The 18309-nt window shown below is 36.2% G+C and overlaps 3 protein-coding genes across 3 annotated transcripts in view; 1 reads left to right on the top strand and 2 right to left on the bottom strand.

Moving 5' to 3' along the window:
• camk1da (calcium/calmodulin dependent protein kinase IDa) overlaps positions 1–5327 on the bottom strand; it is a 46017-nt gene extending 40690 nt beyond the window's left edge. The window contains exon 1 of the mRNA XM_039667757.2: positions 4830–5327. Coding sequence (XP_039523691.1) covers positions 4830–4927 — 98 coding nt within the window. The 5' untranslated portion in view covers positions 4928–5327. The remainder of the gene's footprint in view (positions 1–4829) is intronic.
• A 5584-nt stretch (positions 5328–10911) lies between these two features.
• Positions 10912–14542, bottom strand: cdc123 (cell division cycle 123 homolog (S. cerevisiae)). Its single transcript, XM_039667787.2, has 13 exons — positions 14401–14542; positions 13877–13948; positions 13734–13794; positions 13611–13643; positions 13431–13526; positions 13237–13343; positions 13062–13110; positions 12324–12399; positions 12094–12216; positions 11975–12003; positions 11682–11810; positions 11424–11561; positions 10912–11317 (listed from the first exon to the last, which is right to left on the bottom strand). Exons 1-13 carry the CDS (start codon positions 14472–14474, stop codon positions 11261–11263), a joined length of 1044 nt encoding a protein of 347 aa, XP_039523721.2. The 5' UTR covers positions 14475–14542; the 3' UTR covers positions 10912–11260.
• A 155-nt stretch (positions 14543–14697) lies between these two features.
• Positions 14698–17611, top strand: nudt5 (nudix (nucleoside diphosphate linked moiety X)-type motif 5). The gene is made up of 8 exons (XM_089127030.1): positions 14698–14851; positions 14994–15065; positions 15177–15244; positions 15528–15580; positions 15660–15767; positions 15865–15960; positions 16051–16416; positions 16971–17611. Exons 1-7 carry the CDS (start codon positions 14765–14767, stop codon positions 16158–16160), a joined length of 594 nt encoding a protein of 197 aa, XP_088983156.1. The 5' UTR covers positions 14698–14764; the 3' UTR covers positions 16161–16416; positions 16971–17611.
• The last annotated feature ends 698 nt before the right edge of the window (positions 17612–18309 follow it).

Genomic DNA, 18309 nt, shown 5'->3' with positions numbered 1-18309 from the left:
TATGCTTGGTTTTTAAAATAAAGACAAAAAGCTTTCATTGCGACCGTCTATGCACCTGGCCCCCAAAATGTACGTCTCATGAAGAAACAGGATGGCTTACATAAGGTTTAAAAGTACGATTTTGAGAAATCAGGAAATGATCTAGCAGTTGCATGCTCAAACAGAGAGCAAGAAAGCTAGAAAAAGAAAGTGAAGTCAGTCTTGTGTGGTCATTCAGGGCTAAACAAGCTAGAACTGAATGATTCATGCATGCAGGCTAACGGAAACCGTCATGTACAGTACCTTTATGCATTAAACAAACGCCTATTAATGATTCTTTTTTTTTCAATACAAGCCAAAAAGTAGCTCCACTAATAGCTCCACATGTCTTTTAAATGCTGGATATACCTTCAGGATACAAAAAATGCAATTTTTGCAATGCATTCTAACTCTGCGTTTAGATAAGGGGTGCATTATAATGAAAGCCTGATCAGAACATTATTGCTCCACTCTTGTGTAGCCACAACAAAACGTTTATGCTTGGAAATGTCAGTTTAAGATGGTAGCTCTGTTTGGGAACACGGTAGCTGGTTTCTAGCAGGTCCAAAACCTGTCTGATGACCTCAAACTGGCCTCTGTTGCTGATCCAACTTCTGGGCCATTTGTACCTTCTGGACTCATATTGGACCATTTTAGGATGGGTTTTCCAGCAGGGTTGTTTGTTATTGTATATAATTTATTGTCTACTAGTTTTTTGCTTACCAAGAAAATAAGAGAAAACATTACATATTACACACAAAGAAAAGTGAAGTCAGTCTTTTGAGGTCATTCAGGACAAAACAAGAAAGTACTGAATGATTCATGTGATTTGAAGTGTAGAGGATGTGAAATAGCCAAAGTCTCAGAGCAGAAACTGTTTCGTTTCTAAAAACATACGGTATTAGAAAGCTGCCCCTGCAAAGCCCAACTGTTGAATTTGACACATCCGTCAAAAAACATGTGCAGAAATAACCTCCACTCTGCCGGAAACGTCAACACGGCTGTCGTTCTTTAGGAAAAGCCCTGGATAAAGTGAACTAACAGGGTTATAAGAATGCTACGGCTTTTACTTGCCATTTTAGCCTGGTCAATAATCTATATTTCAGAAGGAAATAATAACACTATACTGTAAAGATCAGGCATGCTGTGTACTGGTTTATAATGGCCAGTTGGATGACTGTGGGTGGATAAATAAAATCTGCGTGTGCCTGAGCGTGGGTGAAGAAAACCGTACCATGCCAGCAGCATTTTTTTTTTATGAGGGGAAATGAAGATCGGTGAGACCCTCTTAATTGTGTGCTTGAACGGGCCAGCCAGAGTTGCCATGACTCCTGTCTCTTGGGTTGCTATGACGGCAGCGTCTTCACATAGAGCTCAGATCCACCTAATCATAGGTTTAATAGATGTGTGCTCACAGTCGGAGCTCTTCTATTACAAAACACTTCTCCAACTGAACAATCATGGTCATAGTTTATTTTACAGAGATGTAATCTTGTGACACCTTGTTTAGTGATACTGTAATTATATTAACGTGCAATGTGTAACAATACTGTAAAGTCTCATATGATCGTTTAAAAGGGTAAATCACTAATGGGAATAAGATTTGGCTGCATGTGTGGTAGAAAGGCGAAAAATAATGTTTATATCTGTGCTACCTGGCTAGACTAAACCGAGGAAATAAAAAGCTGTTGTCCTCCCTTTTTGCCCATAATGCACTGGTTATGTTGGATTCCAAGACCACTCTTAGTCTGCTCCTATTGCATAAGTTTGATCAGGGTTAATGCCGCCTTGCTTTAGTAGGAAATACTTCTCAGCAAACTTTTAGTCACAAAGGTATCAACTTGTTCCAGAAGAGTAAAGGTTTAGCTGTGATGAGTTATTTTTAGTTTGTAAGATGGCTCTTAGCCAAGGTCAGTTTACTTGGCGCCATGACCAAGTACTGCGATGTTTGGCTTCGGCATTGGAAGGCAAGTGTAACATTACCAATAAGTTGCCACCAGTTCTAGCAAAACATTACACAGAGAAGACAATGTTCCTCTGCCCAAGCGTGCAACCACCAAGAAAAGGTGTTAAAGGACAACTCCGGCGAACAATGAACCTTTGGTCTAATAAAACATCGGTACCTAGTCAATCGTTCTCTGAGATTTGTTTTCATGGTAATCGAATGTAAAGAGTTTTATCTCTAAAAACTGTTTAGCGTATTAATGCTATTAATGCTATGCTATTAAGCAAAAAGAAATCGCTAGTTTATACCACTAACAAGGCTCAAAATAGCCCCACACTAACACAGTAACATAATGAGGGTCCCTACATGCAAAACGAAGCATTGGGAACTTTGTAAGTGTACAGACCGTTTAATAAGAAGATACTTTATGAAGACAGTTCACTTCGCGTATACAGACAGGAGCCATCTTAGAAAATAGTCTCGATAAGTCGATCCCCGAACGCCATTCATACAGTTCAGAAGTTCGCTGAACTTCATACAGTTCAGATCACTCAGCACGACATTCGTGGTTTGACTTGTCGATGGCTCCTGTCTGTATACACGAAGTGAACTGTCTCTTCATAAAATATCTTCTCATTAAACGGTCAATACAAAGCAGGTCAATACAAAGCAGGTTGATAATCGGCGAACTTACACTTTAGGTAAACCTCTCAGACGTGCATTATGAAATTTGGACACAATCTATTCAAGGACTGTCTTCCTCCAGTGCAATAATCCGACCTGGTTAATCCGACTCTCCCCTGGTTAGCACACAGAGATTAAATTACTGCAGTCAAAGCGACCAGGGCGACCCGCCGCAGCACGTAAAACACAGGTCTGCGAGGATGCACAACAAGGACTGTACATCAGTGCAACTATTATGTGGTTTAAACATGGTAGATGCACAGAGGTACGTCTTTATAGGTCCAGGAGGAATTGAATATCAGCTAACAACCTGACTGAGAGGAAATCACTATTGTGTGGTGGATGAAAACATGCATGCACGTCGATGCAAGTGGCTGCAGACTGCAAAACAATCCCGCTGTTTATCATTAAACACACGTGCATGACCACATCCACTGCAAAAGCAATGCACGGAAACCGTCATGGCCCTTTATGCATCAAACAATACAAGCCAAAAAATAGCTTCACAGAAATAAAAAATATAATTTCTGCAGTGCATTCTGACTCTGCTTTTAGATAAGGGGTGAATAATAATGAAACTCCGATATTGCTCCTCTCTTGTGTAGCCACAACAAAACGCTTATAATGCTTGGAAAAGTCAGTTAAGGATGGTAGCTGTGTTTGGGAACATGTTAGCTGGCTTCTAACAGGTCCAAAACCAGTCTGATGACCTCAAACTGGCCTCTGTTGCTGGTGCAAGATGCCAACTATTGATCATATGTACCATTTTAGGATGGATTTTCCAGCAGGGTTGTTATAAGAGGAAAATACATTTATTAGCATTTACAGCATTAGTTCTCCATTACATACATTTTACCAATGATAGCCATTCACTGTAAAAATGTTTAGTCATTAATATATGACACCTTTGGGTCAATGTATTAACTGGTACTTGACTGCTTGAGTTTCAAATTGATTATCTTTGTCCGTAATTAATTTCAAAGTCGTCCAAAAAAAAAAGTCTAATGAACTTTGACACCACTTTAATTTCACTTTTAAAAATGGCAGTATTACTAGTAATAACTTATGGTTAACTTAGTGTGTTATTATGGTTTATTAGCCACCACTGCAAAAAGTGAGAGAAATATCCTGACACTGTTTGAAAACACGAATGCTTGATTTTACATATAGGCAGTGGTGGAATGTAACGAAGTACAAATACTTCGTTACTTTACTTAAGTACATTTTTCACGTTTACTTTACTTAAGTACAATAAATAGTGCATACTTTTTACTTTTACTTCGTTACATTTTGCAGCAATTATTCTACTTTCTACTCCACTACATTTCTACAACTTCTGTTACATTTTCGTTACATTTTCTGATCAGTTTTTCCCCTGACAAAACGCAATCTGACCGTCCGTTCGTTGCACGTTTGTCTCACCAGTGACGTTTGGTTGCCATAGATACAGTATATCAACCCGGTCACACTAAATGCGTCTCATCGTGCAACTCATACGCGAATTTTTTTTTTCGTGCATAGGAAACACACCGTGTGTAGTATATGTTTGGTTTGGTTAGGATTATGGCAAGCCAAGAGGTTCATAAGTACACCATGAATTAATCTCGTTTACTGCCAAACATAGTTATTATATAGTAAGGATAAGCATGATGTGTATATTGCCTAATTGCAAGCTTGTTTCAGAAATGGTGACATTTTTTCCATCATTATTGAACATCATTATTAGGTTGAATGAGTTAGAATTAAATGTTTTATTAATCATTACAAAATAGACATTAAGATAATAAATTGTTATGCAAGTACTTTTACTTTTAATACTTAAAGTACATTTAAAATAAAGTACTTTTTACTTTTTACTTAAGTATGGTTGTCATTGTGTTATACTTCTACTTTTACTAAAGTAAATATTTATCTGGGTATTTGTACTTTTACTTAAGTACTGAGATTCAGTACTTCCTCCACCACTGCATATAGGCTATTCATAGTGCTGAAACCAGCATCTTAAGCAAGCCTATATGGTTTATAGGTTGTAGTTCAACTGGTTGTCAAGCGTACCCAAAACCACCGTAAAACCCGACCGAACTCACAGACCAGCATTCGGGGAAACTATGGTTACCATGGTGAATTTTCATAAGTGGGTTCTGCTATAGCCGCATGTCAAAGTCTAAACAAAGTTACTCACGTCCCGAGCACCTCTTTGAATTCAAACATCTCCTTGATATCATCGACCTGCTTCTTCCACGAGCAATTTCCGCCGGCCTCTCCGTTCTCCCGAGCCATGGTGGAAAATTCGGGGAGGACCGTAGATGGAGAAGTGAGCTGGAGATCCCTGGGGATTTTCTCCGCTTTCCCACGCTGCACTTCCTGCTCTTTCTTCTCTCGCCTTCCCCGGTTGAACCGTTCCCGAACAACCCCGGTGAGGATCTCCCCAGTGCGCTCGTCTCCCTCGGGCAGCTTAAACGGTTTGAAGGAAATAGTTCAGAGTGTCGCGTGCGTGCGTGTTTCACCTTTGCGGTGTCTTAACGGCACCGGTGCGTGTTTATTCCGCCGCGCGCGGCTGATGAATGTTAAACCCGCGCGGACTGATGCGCTGCATCCGTTGTTATGGCAATGAGGGGAGAGAGAGAGTGAGTGAGTGAATGAGGAGGAGTAGGAAGATGCTGTGCTCCTCACCGCGCGACCTGACAAAGAGCAAATGCATGAGAAATATGGCAAGCCGTTTTAACACTCAACTAATGAGCATCTTTTTTTGTTGTTGTTACGAGTTAATAATTATTTATTTATTTATTTTTACAACGACTATTCATTCATTAGATACCAGTACTTTAACTATTAACTAGTTACTGATATCTATCCTGGCGTTTCTAGTTTCTTCCTAGACAATGGTAAGCTATCAATCTGTATTGTTACTTGCACCCTTTTTTATCTCACTTACTAACAGGGTTGGCTAAATGGTGTCTATTAAATTCGAACTAGGAAAATTGAATAGATGCTACTATTGCAATACAATTAACTAAAGAATAAGTATTAGAGCTAATGTTAATAGTAAATTCTAAACAGTTAATAGTAAACCTGGAACCGATTGACTGATTAAAACATTGTGCATTGTGGAAAGAACCATAACTAGTCACTGTTGAAATAAGTACTGGTATCTAATGAATAATACAATAATATAATAGTTAAAAATATAGTTTATATTGGATCTCTTCCTAGTGTTTACAAATATGTTTTATTGCCATAAAAAGTAATATTTGTATGTAATATTTCAACACGATCACACTAAATGCGTCTCTATGCCTGTGTATTATACGTTTGGGTAGAATTAGTGGTGTGGGGTGCGTGTGTATGACCTGGAGATGAACTGCGTATCATATCCACGTAAAACTAATTTTTGCGTATAAATTGCACGATAAAACACAATAGCCGCGTTTCCACTACCGGGCCAGGGCCGGGCCGTGCTAGTGCGTGCCAGGGCCAGTCGCGTTTCCACTGTCACTTCCGGGGCTTGATCGGGGCTTCCTCAGGGCCAACGGCCAGGATTTCTGGCCCGTCGAATACCTTGGGCCAGAGGGGGCCAGCTCGGGCTAGAGGCGTGCTCAAGGTAAAAGGCGGAGTTTATCGGTGTTATGGAACGTTATGATCTGAAGCAAGATGCACATAGGGGTGTCCATGTTTCACCGATTAACCATTTAAAATTGCATAACATTTTAATTTGAACTGTAGGCCTATGCCAAATGCGCAAAAATATATAGGCTAGGCTATATATAGGCTACATATCGACGAATTTTCAGATATTTGTTTGATTTTTTTTGCCCCTTAAACATTTAAAATATTTGACAAATTAATATTTTAATTAATAAAATAAAAATATATTAAAAATAATTTTAATTAATAAAAAAAATATATATTACTGGTTTTCTGAGGCCAAATTAGAACCTGGAAATGATATTTTACCCGCAGTGCTGAATGAGAAGAGCCGTAACCACAGCCTAGAAAGGGGATTATAGGTGATTTATAGGCTATAATAAATGTGTCTGATAATAAAATAATATAAAATAACGAGGCATTAATTGTTTATTAATAAACTATTGTTTTCTAAATGATTTTCAGCTAAAAACATATCTCCATCTCCGGATGCACATTTAGAGAGAATTTAATTAGCTATTTTACATCAGAAGATATTGGCTTTCGATTCGAATTTGTTCGTTTTAAATTGGACATTTAAAGCTTTAATCTACAAAGGATATAACCCCTGTAGACTAAAGCTTTAAATGTCCAATTTAAAACGAACAAATTCGAATGCGGTGGCTGTTTCAGGTCTCGCGCAATTCACGGAGATCATGAAGCGCGCCTTGATTAATTGTTAAAGCACAACGTTTTCTTGTTATTGTGAGTTTACGCAAATAAATGTATTTGCGAATAATGTATTATTATTTTCTGTATGACCAGAAATGAAAGAGTATTTTAAGTTGTTTCCACTGAAAGAAATGCAATGAAACTGCAAGTGTTCACATGGGCGTCTCGTAGCCTCCACAAAGCACACACACTGGATATGCGTCAAAATATTGTGTTTATTTGTGCTCTGTTCCTTTTTTGGATAAAGGCGTCTTCTACATATGCAGCCTAATAAAATGTTACAATAATGATGATGGTTATTATTATTATTATTATTATTATTATTATTTGCAGACTCGGAGTTTTTGTGAAATGGACGTTTTGCTTATTTTCAATTGGCAATTTCAGTTTGAAGGGTGATGGAAATGCGGCTTTAACTGCTCCGTACTTGCTGCGTTTTATTTCTATAAATTAATTTCGTTTCAAATGGGGTCCAATCAGTTATTAAAGGTGTTAAAAAATTAACTCTGTATCTCGAGGTTGCGGCGCGCACACTATGCACCGAGTATTAACCGATGGGCCTCGGTTAACGGTTAATGAATAACTTGAAAACGTGCCCGCAGCCTGTTATATCGCGCAAAAAATCGCTGCTTGAAATGGAGAATCGCCTGTACTGGTCTCGTGACACTATTGCAGCCACTACGGCAGGTGAGTTAATAATATACATGCTATCTTCCTAATTAAAAAAATAAATTAATTCATAATACCCGCTGAAATGGGTTGGGTTTTATGACGTTTGATCCAGAAAGGCGTGTTAGGGGTGGGGTCTGGGGCAGCGCTGTGGGGCTACTGGCCCGGCAGTGGAAACGCAAGCCCGGTGCTTGAGGCCCGAGGCCACTAGCTCGGCTCGGCTCGCTGTTAGCTCTGGCCCAGCCCTAGCCCGGCAGTGGAAACGCGGCTAATGCGTGCTACAGAGACGCATTTACGAGAGAACAGGCTGAATAAATGTTACAATGGCTTGCCATATGGGAGAGGAGAGAAGAGGAGGAGGGGAGATCGTGTGCTTGTGTGGATTGTTCGCATTGCACCAAAAGCATGCTCAAGTCCAACTGAAAAAAGCATGCATCCATTCAGATCAATTATTTTAATAAAGTCTAAGTAAATAAAACAGTGGCCACATTATTGTGCATTTTGGCACATGCAAGACGATGATATTAATCACTGTTAATAGCAACTGCGTTTTAAAGCAACAAAGTCAATATGTCAGTTTAGGCAAAGTCAAGGTAAGACAACACTTTGGCTACATCTGGTGGCACCTATTAGCAGGCTGATGATGATCATTATCCACAAACCAGCTTCACAGTTCTGCACGCGCCTCGCCTGTGTTTAGCAATAAACTGTTACGCTCTGTGTGCAGGAAATTCTTCAATTATTTAACACAACATGACTTAAATAATACAAATTAACACAATTGCACAGTAAAAAATAATATGTTGGTGGCCTTCTCATAAGTTGCAATGTGACTTTTATAAAGATGGTGAGAGGATTCCAGAGCTTTTATGAGTCACTTTAAAACATTTAGTTACAGGGACAACCTTTTCAATATTTTACCCAAAAATTACACTCACTCGCTGTCCCTCCCCCCAGGAGATAAAATGTCTATCACTCATAATGCAAGGCAATGCATATGTAAGGGTTAAAATGGTTTTTGAGACCAGGCTGTAAAGCACTGAAGCTTGCTTGACACGTGTCTTCTGGATGTCAGATTGGACTGTTCACTTGTATCAGTACAGTCAGCGGAGAGGATTGTGTGTGTGTGTGTGTGTGTGTGTGTATGTATGTCAGTCAGCTTCTCTGCTCATGAGTATTCCAGCTGCAAACCACTGCAGTTTCTCGGCTCTGGAAATTCTGTCCCTCCCTTTGCATTTTGTCTCTCTCTTTTCCTCTCTCTCTCTTTAGCTCTGACTGAGTCAGCAAATCTAAGCAGTTTGATCTGACAATCACCACCACCCCCCACCCCCCACCCCCACACACACACACCCCTGTTTGTCAGTCATTAGAAAACATTGCCAAACCTAGACACGCTCACTGATAGTTCATATGTTAAATTAAAATGAAAATCTAATTTTAATAGACTTGTTCATCCTATTAAATACACCAAAATTAGTGGACTTTTTGGGGAGAAGGAACATTGTGTGTTACTTTACAATAAGGTTTAATTGGTTAACAATGGGTATCATAAAATATAGCACATTTTTAATGCCATTTATTAACTTAGGTTATATAAATATCACTGCTGTCAAGTCGATTAATCATGATTAATCGAATCTAACATAAGTTTTTGTTTATATAATATAAGTGAGTGCATATATACATATATATATGTATAATTATGTGTGTGTATATACAGTTTACACACTCTCACACACACACACACACACACACATACACGTATTATGTAAACAAAAACTTTTATGTTAGATTTGATTAATGGGGATTAATCGATTTGACAGCACTAATAAATATAATATTGTTCATTGTTAAATACATTTTTGTTCATAAAACAGTAGTGGGCTATTAAACCATCAATATATGAGGAAAATATTTTAAATAAGACACCAAACATAAAAAAAACTAAACTAGGCTAAGGTATTTATCTGACAAAATTATATGGAAAAACTACTGGTTTCATTTATATGCAAATAAAATGAAACATAAAACCAAAAAAAAATTATACAATGACTACCACAAAATCAATTATTAAAATTAAGTCAAAAATAAATAATTTTGCACATTTTGGTATTTTTTTATTGCATTATCACAAATAAAACGACTAAACCCGACCATGATTATGCAAAATTAAAAAATCTCTAACATTTTTTTTATGATATTTGAATAAAAGGGTGTCAATTTTCTTAGGCTGTTCATTAACATTAATTAATTAGTATGGTTAATTAACATTAACCCACACACTACAACAGGTTTGTTTGTCTATTATTTTGTGTTTGCTTCAGCAATGTTAACGTATAAAACCTTATTATATAAAGTGTTAACTAATATTGTGCTTGCTTCATTTCTATAATTCATTTTCAAGACTATTTGACAGTGTTCCAAAACCTTTTGATGTCTTTTCAATTATTTTTTTTCATTTGCTTACGATTACTAGATAAGGATTTAATAACAATTACATCGAGAACTGCACGAAACAGTTGATAAAATATTTTACTGCCAAGCCGAAAACAACTGAACTAGAAACAGATCTTTTTTGAACTACATAAATGTCCGTGACATTGGAAAATTTTATTAAATTGCATTGCCTGGAAATTAAATTTCTTGATATTTCCATGTTTTACAAATCTAAATTAATAAGATTCATTATGTACTAAAATTAAGATTTAAGAGAAAGTTTGGCAACATTTTATTTTAGTGTCCTAGTTACATATTTACTGCATGTTACTGTAGTAATAACACCGTAATGACTACAGTAAATACATGCAACGTACAGTACATTATGATTACATTATATATTGCATGCACTAACCCTAAACCAAACCCTAATCCTATATTAACTACATTAAATATATAAATACACTATAACAAGGACACCTTAAAAAAAATGGTAACACTTTAGGTCAGGGTCTAATTTTCACTATATGAACTAGTTGCTGTTTTGCATGTATATTACAAGAATATTGGCTGTATATTAGCACACATTCAAGACTTATTCTGCATGACCATATTCTACATCCTACATAATACCTAAATTGAACAACTACCTTAATAATTAAAAAAATTTATTTAGCTTATTCTTGCACACAAAGTTCTCTGGTATTTGGCGCCCCCACATGGATGCCGAAAAATCAGTCTAGAACAAAAATCCAGTTTGTTCTCATTATGGAGATTTTAACATATCATTGACACAGAAACCATTTTTTTGATTATTATACATTTTTATTACTTAATAACACAGTTTTAAAACTATTGCACTTGGAATTTGTAATGTGTGCGAGCACTACTGCAGATGGAAAGCATAAAAATGTCTTCTGCAATGCAGAAGCCTGTTAAGTATTTGACAGGGACTTCCTAGGTCCGCATCGCATTGTATACAGTAATTGCAAGTAGACCTTCCTGCAAAGTTTGGTAGGCCTAATGTAATTTTAACCCTGAAGAAGCCAATCAAAGTCTTTCAAATGACTTGAAAAATATATACAGGTCTATTCAAGCAGAGCTGGAAGTAAACTGCAGGAGAGCCGCACTTACATCCAGCACTTCTGTTTACTACTGAGGCCCCTCCCCTTCCACATCAGACTCCTCCTCCTCCTGCTGCCCCCTCTTCTGTAATTACAGAGGAAGGAAAGAAACACACGTGTAAAATCAGACACATTGAATCAGCCATTTTCTTTTTCTACAGAGGTCCTTGTTTTAACCATATCTCACTCACCAGCTTGAGAAAATCAATGAGTTTATAGGCATCTTCCCCTGTGGTCAGGTCCAGGAAGTCCCGTGGGATTCTGTAGGACAGACATGGGCTGGGCTGCACCGTGACCTCACTGGTGGTGCATCGAAATGCAGGTCCGTCCTAATAAAATATGGTATGCATGCCATTAATAAAACAGCACTTTTGTCTGTTAAAATGCTGCCAGTGAAATATATTTGAACAGGGTTTTATGTATAATAGGTGTAACCAAGTGTAAACTACCTGCTGTGTTGTGTCCTCTTGCGTCTGATTGGCTGAGAGATTTTTGCCAGATGTTAGCTCCTCCCATGTGAAAAGCAAAGAGTCTGTGACATCACCGAATGGGTTGAAGTCAATCACCCACACACGTCCCTTTAGAAAAACAAACGTTTTTATTTAAAAGGTTTGTGCACTGCAGTCTTGTAAATACATTTGAGTCGAATCATTAAAGAGGCCATACGATCAAAGTCTTGATTTTGTTTTTAGGGTCTACTAGAATTTTACAAATGTAAAATTTGTATTCATAAAAACCTTACTGAGCTGTCTCTGTAAACATCCAGGACAACTGGAAAAAAGAGAATATTGTTAATGAACAAATGTAACTTTTTTTAAAACATTAAAACAATTATTTTCTCCTCCACATTGACAAACTTACAGTCCTCATCTGGGAACTGGTATTGGATGTGGTCTCTGAAGAAATTCAGTATAGATGAGGAGATGCTGGCCTCTTGTTTGGTGATGTGATGGTAATGTTGTGTGTAATCTCTCTGACAGATCGCTAATAAACAGAAGATTATCACATGCTACATTATATTATACAATGCATTCAATTAAAAGCATTACATTCAAAACAGAATATTCACATATTAGTTAGTATGTTCATACCAATTAGTTTATTCTCTTTCACAAAGCAACGGAATTCTCCTCCTGGAATGAGTTCGCTCCATTTTCTCAAAACCAGCTGCACAAAATGAGTCACACAGAGAAACTATATATTATTTAATAGTATTTATTTAGTGAAGAGACATTTAAGGGTTATCCATCAGGTTTCATTGCGGTATAATAAAATCTAATCTAATCTAAAATAATATAATGCAATATAATGTCATGTTCAAAAGTTTGGGGTTGATAAGATTTATGTTTTTGACTCTTATGCATTTATTTTGAAAAAATACAGAAAATACAGTAATATTACTAAACATTTAATATCACTTCTATTTTAATATAAATATCATATTATATAAATATAAAATATCATTTATTTTTGTGATTTATAGCTGAATTTTCAGCATCATTACTCCAGTCTTCAGTGTCACATGATCCTGATTTGCTGTTAAAAATAATAATAACAATTGTACAATAACTTTTTATTGTTCATTTATTGTTATTAATAATGTTCACATGTCCTTGCTGAGGTATTGATTACTATATTTAAAAAAAAAAACCTTACTGGCCCCAACTGTTTGAATAAAATAATATAATATAATATAATATAATATAATATAATATAATATAATATAATATAATATAATATAAAATAATATAATATAATATAATGGTGTGCTATGGAACAAAAATATCTGAATGGTGCATATTGAAAAAAAGTTATTGTGTTTTCTGTACCTCATAGTTTATGGTTGGGTCTGGGGAATCATCACTACAATGGAGGAATCTGCCAAAGGAGGAATAAGATTATTACTTCAACCAACCAGCTTTTTAGAATTTCTTAAGAAGAAAAATCAAATCACACAGAGCTTGATGGGAATGGGGAATATATGCACCCGTGTGAGAGACTTACGGCTGAGTGAGGTCATGCGTGATGAAATCTGAACTTTTGAAGAGGAGGAAAATGTCACTTAGACTCTGACATTGCAAGGAACTGTTCAGGGCAATCCAGTTAGCGTCCTGAGAAGGAAGACAAAAAGATATAGAGAAATGTGAGTATTGTACGTTCATATGTATGATAAACAATTGGGAGTCAAATCTACTCACCCGAGGGGCACTCCAGTTCAGTTTTGGGAAGACACATCCGCCCAGAACATTTATTGCCTCCTGCACCTTTACATTGAACTCCGGAAATTCTGGGGCCTGTGGAAGATACACACAATTTAGTGCCTGCACAACTATATCAGATTAGCTCAGCTTTGACTGGCTGAGAGGAATGAGACGCACCGTAACTGTTGTTGTAGTTTCATCGTCAGTCCACTGGAAAACAAAAGCACGAGATCAGGAAACTGGCTGAGTTATATAAGAGATATCTAAATGTGCTTATATTTCACTCAGCCACACACATACCTGAATGTCCTCCTCATCGGAGTCACTGTTATTCGCCTGTGTTTGCAAATTGTTGTTCTCGCTATAAAGAGAGACAATAATACATCACATAACGCGGCAAGAACAGAAACTGTTTCAATTGTTTGTTCAATCCCAAATCTCACCTGCCAGAAACCACAAGTGTCCCGTCATCTAATAAGTAATCGATTACATTTTGAGGTATAGGCAGTATCAAGCTGCAAAAGAGAAAATAACCAACACTAAATACAGCACATTAACAAAAAACAAAACAAAAAAACATTTGCATACAAACTCCAAGGTCCATCATTATTTAAGCTTTGTTACAGTACTACTTAATTTACACATACACACAAACACAGATACTGTACATTCATACATACAGAGAGAGAAAGATTACAGTAACGTTAACTTACATAAATGGAATAATTTTTTTGACATATATTCATACTCAAATACAATGGAACTTATACAAAAATAAAACATAGCAGTACTAATAAGCATATCCAAAATATCGCCCAAAATCATGGTAAATGTCCATAGCTGCATAATTACCATAATTTGCTATGGTACTTTTTACTACAACGCTCGATGTTTGGACTCTTTCTGAGTTTCCGCGTGAACCCCGATCATTATATTATTTACCCCACTGTGCAAATAACTCTCTTACCTCTTAATAGTGTGTTTCTTGAACAAAGAATACCAAACAGAAAACTGACAGTTTACAACCTGCTCCTTCTTCATGCTGCCTGAAACTACAGTGGTAATCTGCGCAACCTCAAAAACATTCCGGTATAACTATAGAACTAGTTACTACAGTCCGTTCCGATTTATAACTGTGCTTTGTTTTGTAGCAATTCTGTGTTTTTAATACTTTAAGGGAGTTATGTCCAATTATATTTTATTCTTTTTAAATTTAAGTGGCCAGGTTGAAAACATATTGTATACAACGAGAACATGATGCAATGTACAAGAGAGGGGGGACTGTTTTAGCTGCACACAAGTGGGCAGATGTTCTTTGAACACGTGACTACATGAAAGAAAAACTAACTAAACAGCACCATCACTACTTTCTCGGGCTAGATCACTGTGATCTATTTGAAATTCTCTCGGATTTATCTGTAAGTACCACGCTAATTCAAATCACTTAGACAGATATCTTGTTATATTTTTGCGTATTAACTAACGTTAGTTGAATTAGACTATGGTCATCATCATGACAACATCATGCGCCCTGTAACTTAATTTCTTTTGCACGTGCAGAATTCACACAATAGACACAAGATGAGCTCTCCAAAGAAAGCCACTACGGAACCCCATGTAATCAAAGAGGAGGTAAGTGTAACAGTAAAATAAACCTGTAACATTTTGCCATCATATAAATTAAACATCCACATGTTGTGTTACCAAGTGCTCTTTTAACACTAAAATATGTGCTCTTGTTAGCTGATAGCGAGTGGAAACTGGGTGAAGCTTGAGAAGACCACATATGTGGATCCCTCTGGAAGCACCAGGTATTGACCTGTGACTGTGTGTGAATAATGTGTGACCTCTGGACTGAGTGGACATGATGATGATGATGATGATGATACTGTCACTGGATATTTCTAGTTAGATAGCTAGCCTAGGTAGTTAATAATTGGAGTACTCTGGTTTAATTCAGACAGAAAGAGACATCAATGTACAGGCAGGCAGACAATTCACACACAGACATACATGTCATACATATCGATAAACAGACAGACAGATGTTATCTTTCTAGACATTTAACTTGAATATCTTTTGTGGATCCCTCAGAACATGGGAAACCGCAAAGAGAACAACCCGAGTAGCCAACAGTACAGCTGATGGTGTGTGTGCTTCCAGACACTCTCACACACATTCATTTGGATCTTTGTTCATGCTTTAATGCTCTATAAATATTGTAAGGTGTGGGAATCATAGCCCTTCTGAAGCGGACCCTACATAAAGACTGTGTCGTCATGGTGAAGCAGTTTCGTCCTCCCTTGGGATGCAACGTACTGGAGTTTCCTGCAGGTCTGATGATGCCAGTCTGCTTTAGGTTTGTACAGCCTATAATAGTTTATATCAAATAAAATAACCATTGATTATTCGCTCTGAATGAATATTGCAGGTCTGATTGATGACAATGAGAGTGCTGAAGCGGCTGCTTTGAGAGAACTGAAGGAGGAAACGGGTTACAAAGGGGAGGTCGTGGGCATCACCCCAGGTACAGCTGCTGTCATGTGTGTGTATACTTCACAATATGCTTATAATAACTTGTGTATTTTAATATCTCATCCCATTTTCTGTCTTTTAGTCACATGTTTAGACCCAGGCTTGTCTAATTGCACCACACAGATCGTGATGGTACATATTAATGGAGATGACAGTGAAAATATAAACCCCACTCAGCAGCTGGGTGAGTGAAGATAATTCACATTACAATAATTATTGAAACAGACTGTGTTTGAAATGAATACAGAGCTATTCATTTTTTTCTTTTTTTCTCCATTGTGCATGTCTAGGTGATGGAGGTATGTATTTGTTTTCCAGTAAAAATAAGTCACTTGTGTGCAGCTTATCGATATTTTATAAAAAAAAATTTCTGAAAATGTATTTTGACTCTCAGAATTTGTGGAGGTTGTTCTTCTACCTTTGGATGAATTCCAGCAAAAAATCGATGGTGAGTGGATTTCTTGCTGATGAGAAATGCATCGTTTTAAACTTATAATCTAAAACTTTTAAGCCAGTAAAGACATTTATGATGTTACAAAAGATTTAGATTTCAAATAAATGCTCTTGTTTTGAACTCTCTATTCATCAAAGAATCCTGGAAAAAATGAATCACGGTTTCCACAAAAATAGTAAGCAGTAAAAATGTTTTTTGACATTGAAAATAACAATAAATGTTTCTTGAGCAGTAAATCAGCATTAGAACGAAGGATCGTGTGACACTGAAGACTGGAGTAATGATGCTGAAAAATTGAGCTTTACCACCACAGGAAAAAATTACGTTTTAAAATATCGAAATCAAAAAAACTGTGATTTAAAATGCAATAATTTTACTGTATTTTTAAATCAAATAAATTCAGCCATAAGAAAAAAAATCGTATTCCAAACTTTCAATATCCGGTGTAAATGACCTATTTATTCATTATTCATTTTGTATGATTTTCACTCAATTTGTTAGATTTTGCTTTGATGCACTAAACCTTACATTGTTCCTTTTTTTTATAGCGTTACTGCATAAAGAGAAAATCATTGTGGACTCCAAGGTGTATATCTATGCTATGGGAATGTCCCAGGCCTTCTTTAAACCCAGAGAGTTGCCTGTGCTGAAGCAGTGAGATTCTCCTCTGGAATTCACTATCAGGCCGACAGCAGTCAAAGCTTGTGTGCTGATCCTCAGTGATGAAATCAACGAGTATTTGACCCCAGGTTTCACCACGGTTGCCTGATAAACATTCCTAATAAACTAACAGTACTTAATTATTAAGTGTTTGCACTGTTTTACAATTCAAGATTAAATAGATGATTAAATAGGATTTGTCCAAATTTAACTAAAAGTTCTAACAGCTAGAACTGTGAATTTTTTTTCCCAAGTACACCCTATCTGCCGTTGAGCTGTTATAGGCCATGCAGTGTGTAGGAAATGTACGTGGTATTGTAATCAAATCTTAGCATAAAACTGACATAAGTTTTTTTCATATACGTTCAGTAGCTGATGTTATATATTGTGTATTCAATTGTCTAAAAGGCCTGCATTGATTGTAAATTGTTCTAAAACGTTACAGTTTGTTCTGGAAGATGCATATGCAAAGCTGTGTACACAAATAACTATTAATTTTTATCTAATAAATTTGACGGTTTAGATTTTGCATTTGTGTGTGGTTTTATATCTCTTGTTTATTTGTTATTCTTTCCTATCATTCTTCTTTGCAGATTTACTAAGAGTGTTATTCAAATTAATTTACCAAACCTTACATGTTTTGGTAACACTTTACAATAAGGTTCATTAGTTAATATATTAACTAACACAAACTAACAATTATCAATGCATGTGTTGCAGTATTTATTAATCTTTGTCAATGTTAGTTAATTCAAATACGGCTGATCATTGTTCATGTTAGCTCTTGGTGCATTAACTTGATTTTAATAATGTATTAGTAAATGTTGACATTAATATTAATAAATACTGTAGCAGTATTGTTCATTCTTAGTAAATGTTAACTAAGGTAGTTAACTAATGGACCTTATTGTAAAGTGTTACCAATTTTTTTTTACATAATTTATTGTTCAATGACACATGGTACATGTACAACTTGACATTGAATGTTTCTATGTATATATATATATATATATATATATATATATATATATATATATATATATATATATATATATATCACATGACTGTAATGAATTTTAATAATTTGATTTTACATTTGCGTGCTTAACCAAGAAATTTAAATATCTCCACGTGGCGCTACAGAAAACATTTAGTTTTATTGTATTTTTCGGTTTTTACAAAAACGTAGGGTTATTGTGACGTTTTTGTAAAATTGTGATACTTTTG

Source organism: Pimephales promelas, chromosome 24 (genome assembly GCF_988280905.1).
Source record: "Pimephales promelas chromosome 24, fPimPro1.hap1.1, whole genome shotgun sequence".
Classification (NCBI taxonomy): domain Eukaryota; kingdom Metazoa; phylum Chordata; class Actinopteri; order Cypriniformes; family Leuciscidae; genus Pimephales; species Pimephales promelas.
Note: the sequence above shows the minus strand (reverse complement) of the source record. Positions and strands in the feature narration are given on the sequence as shown.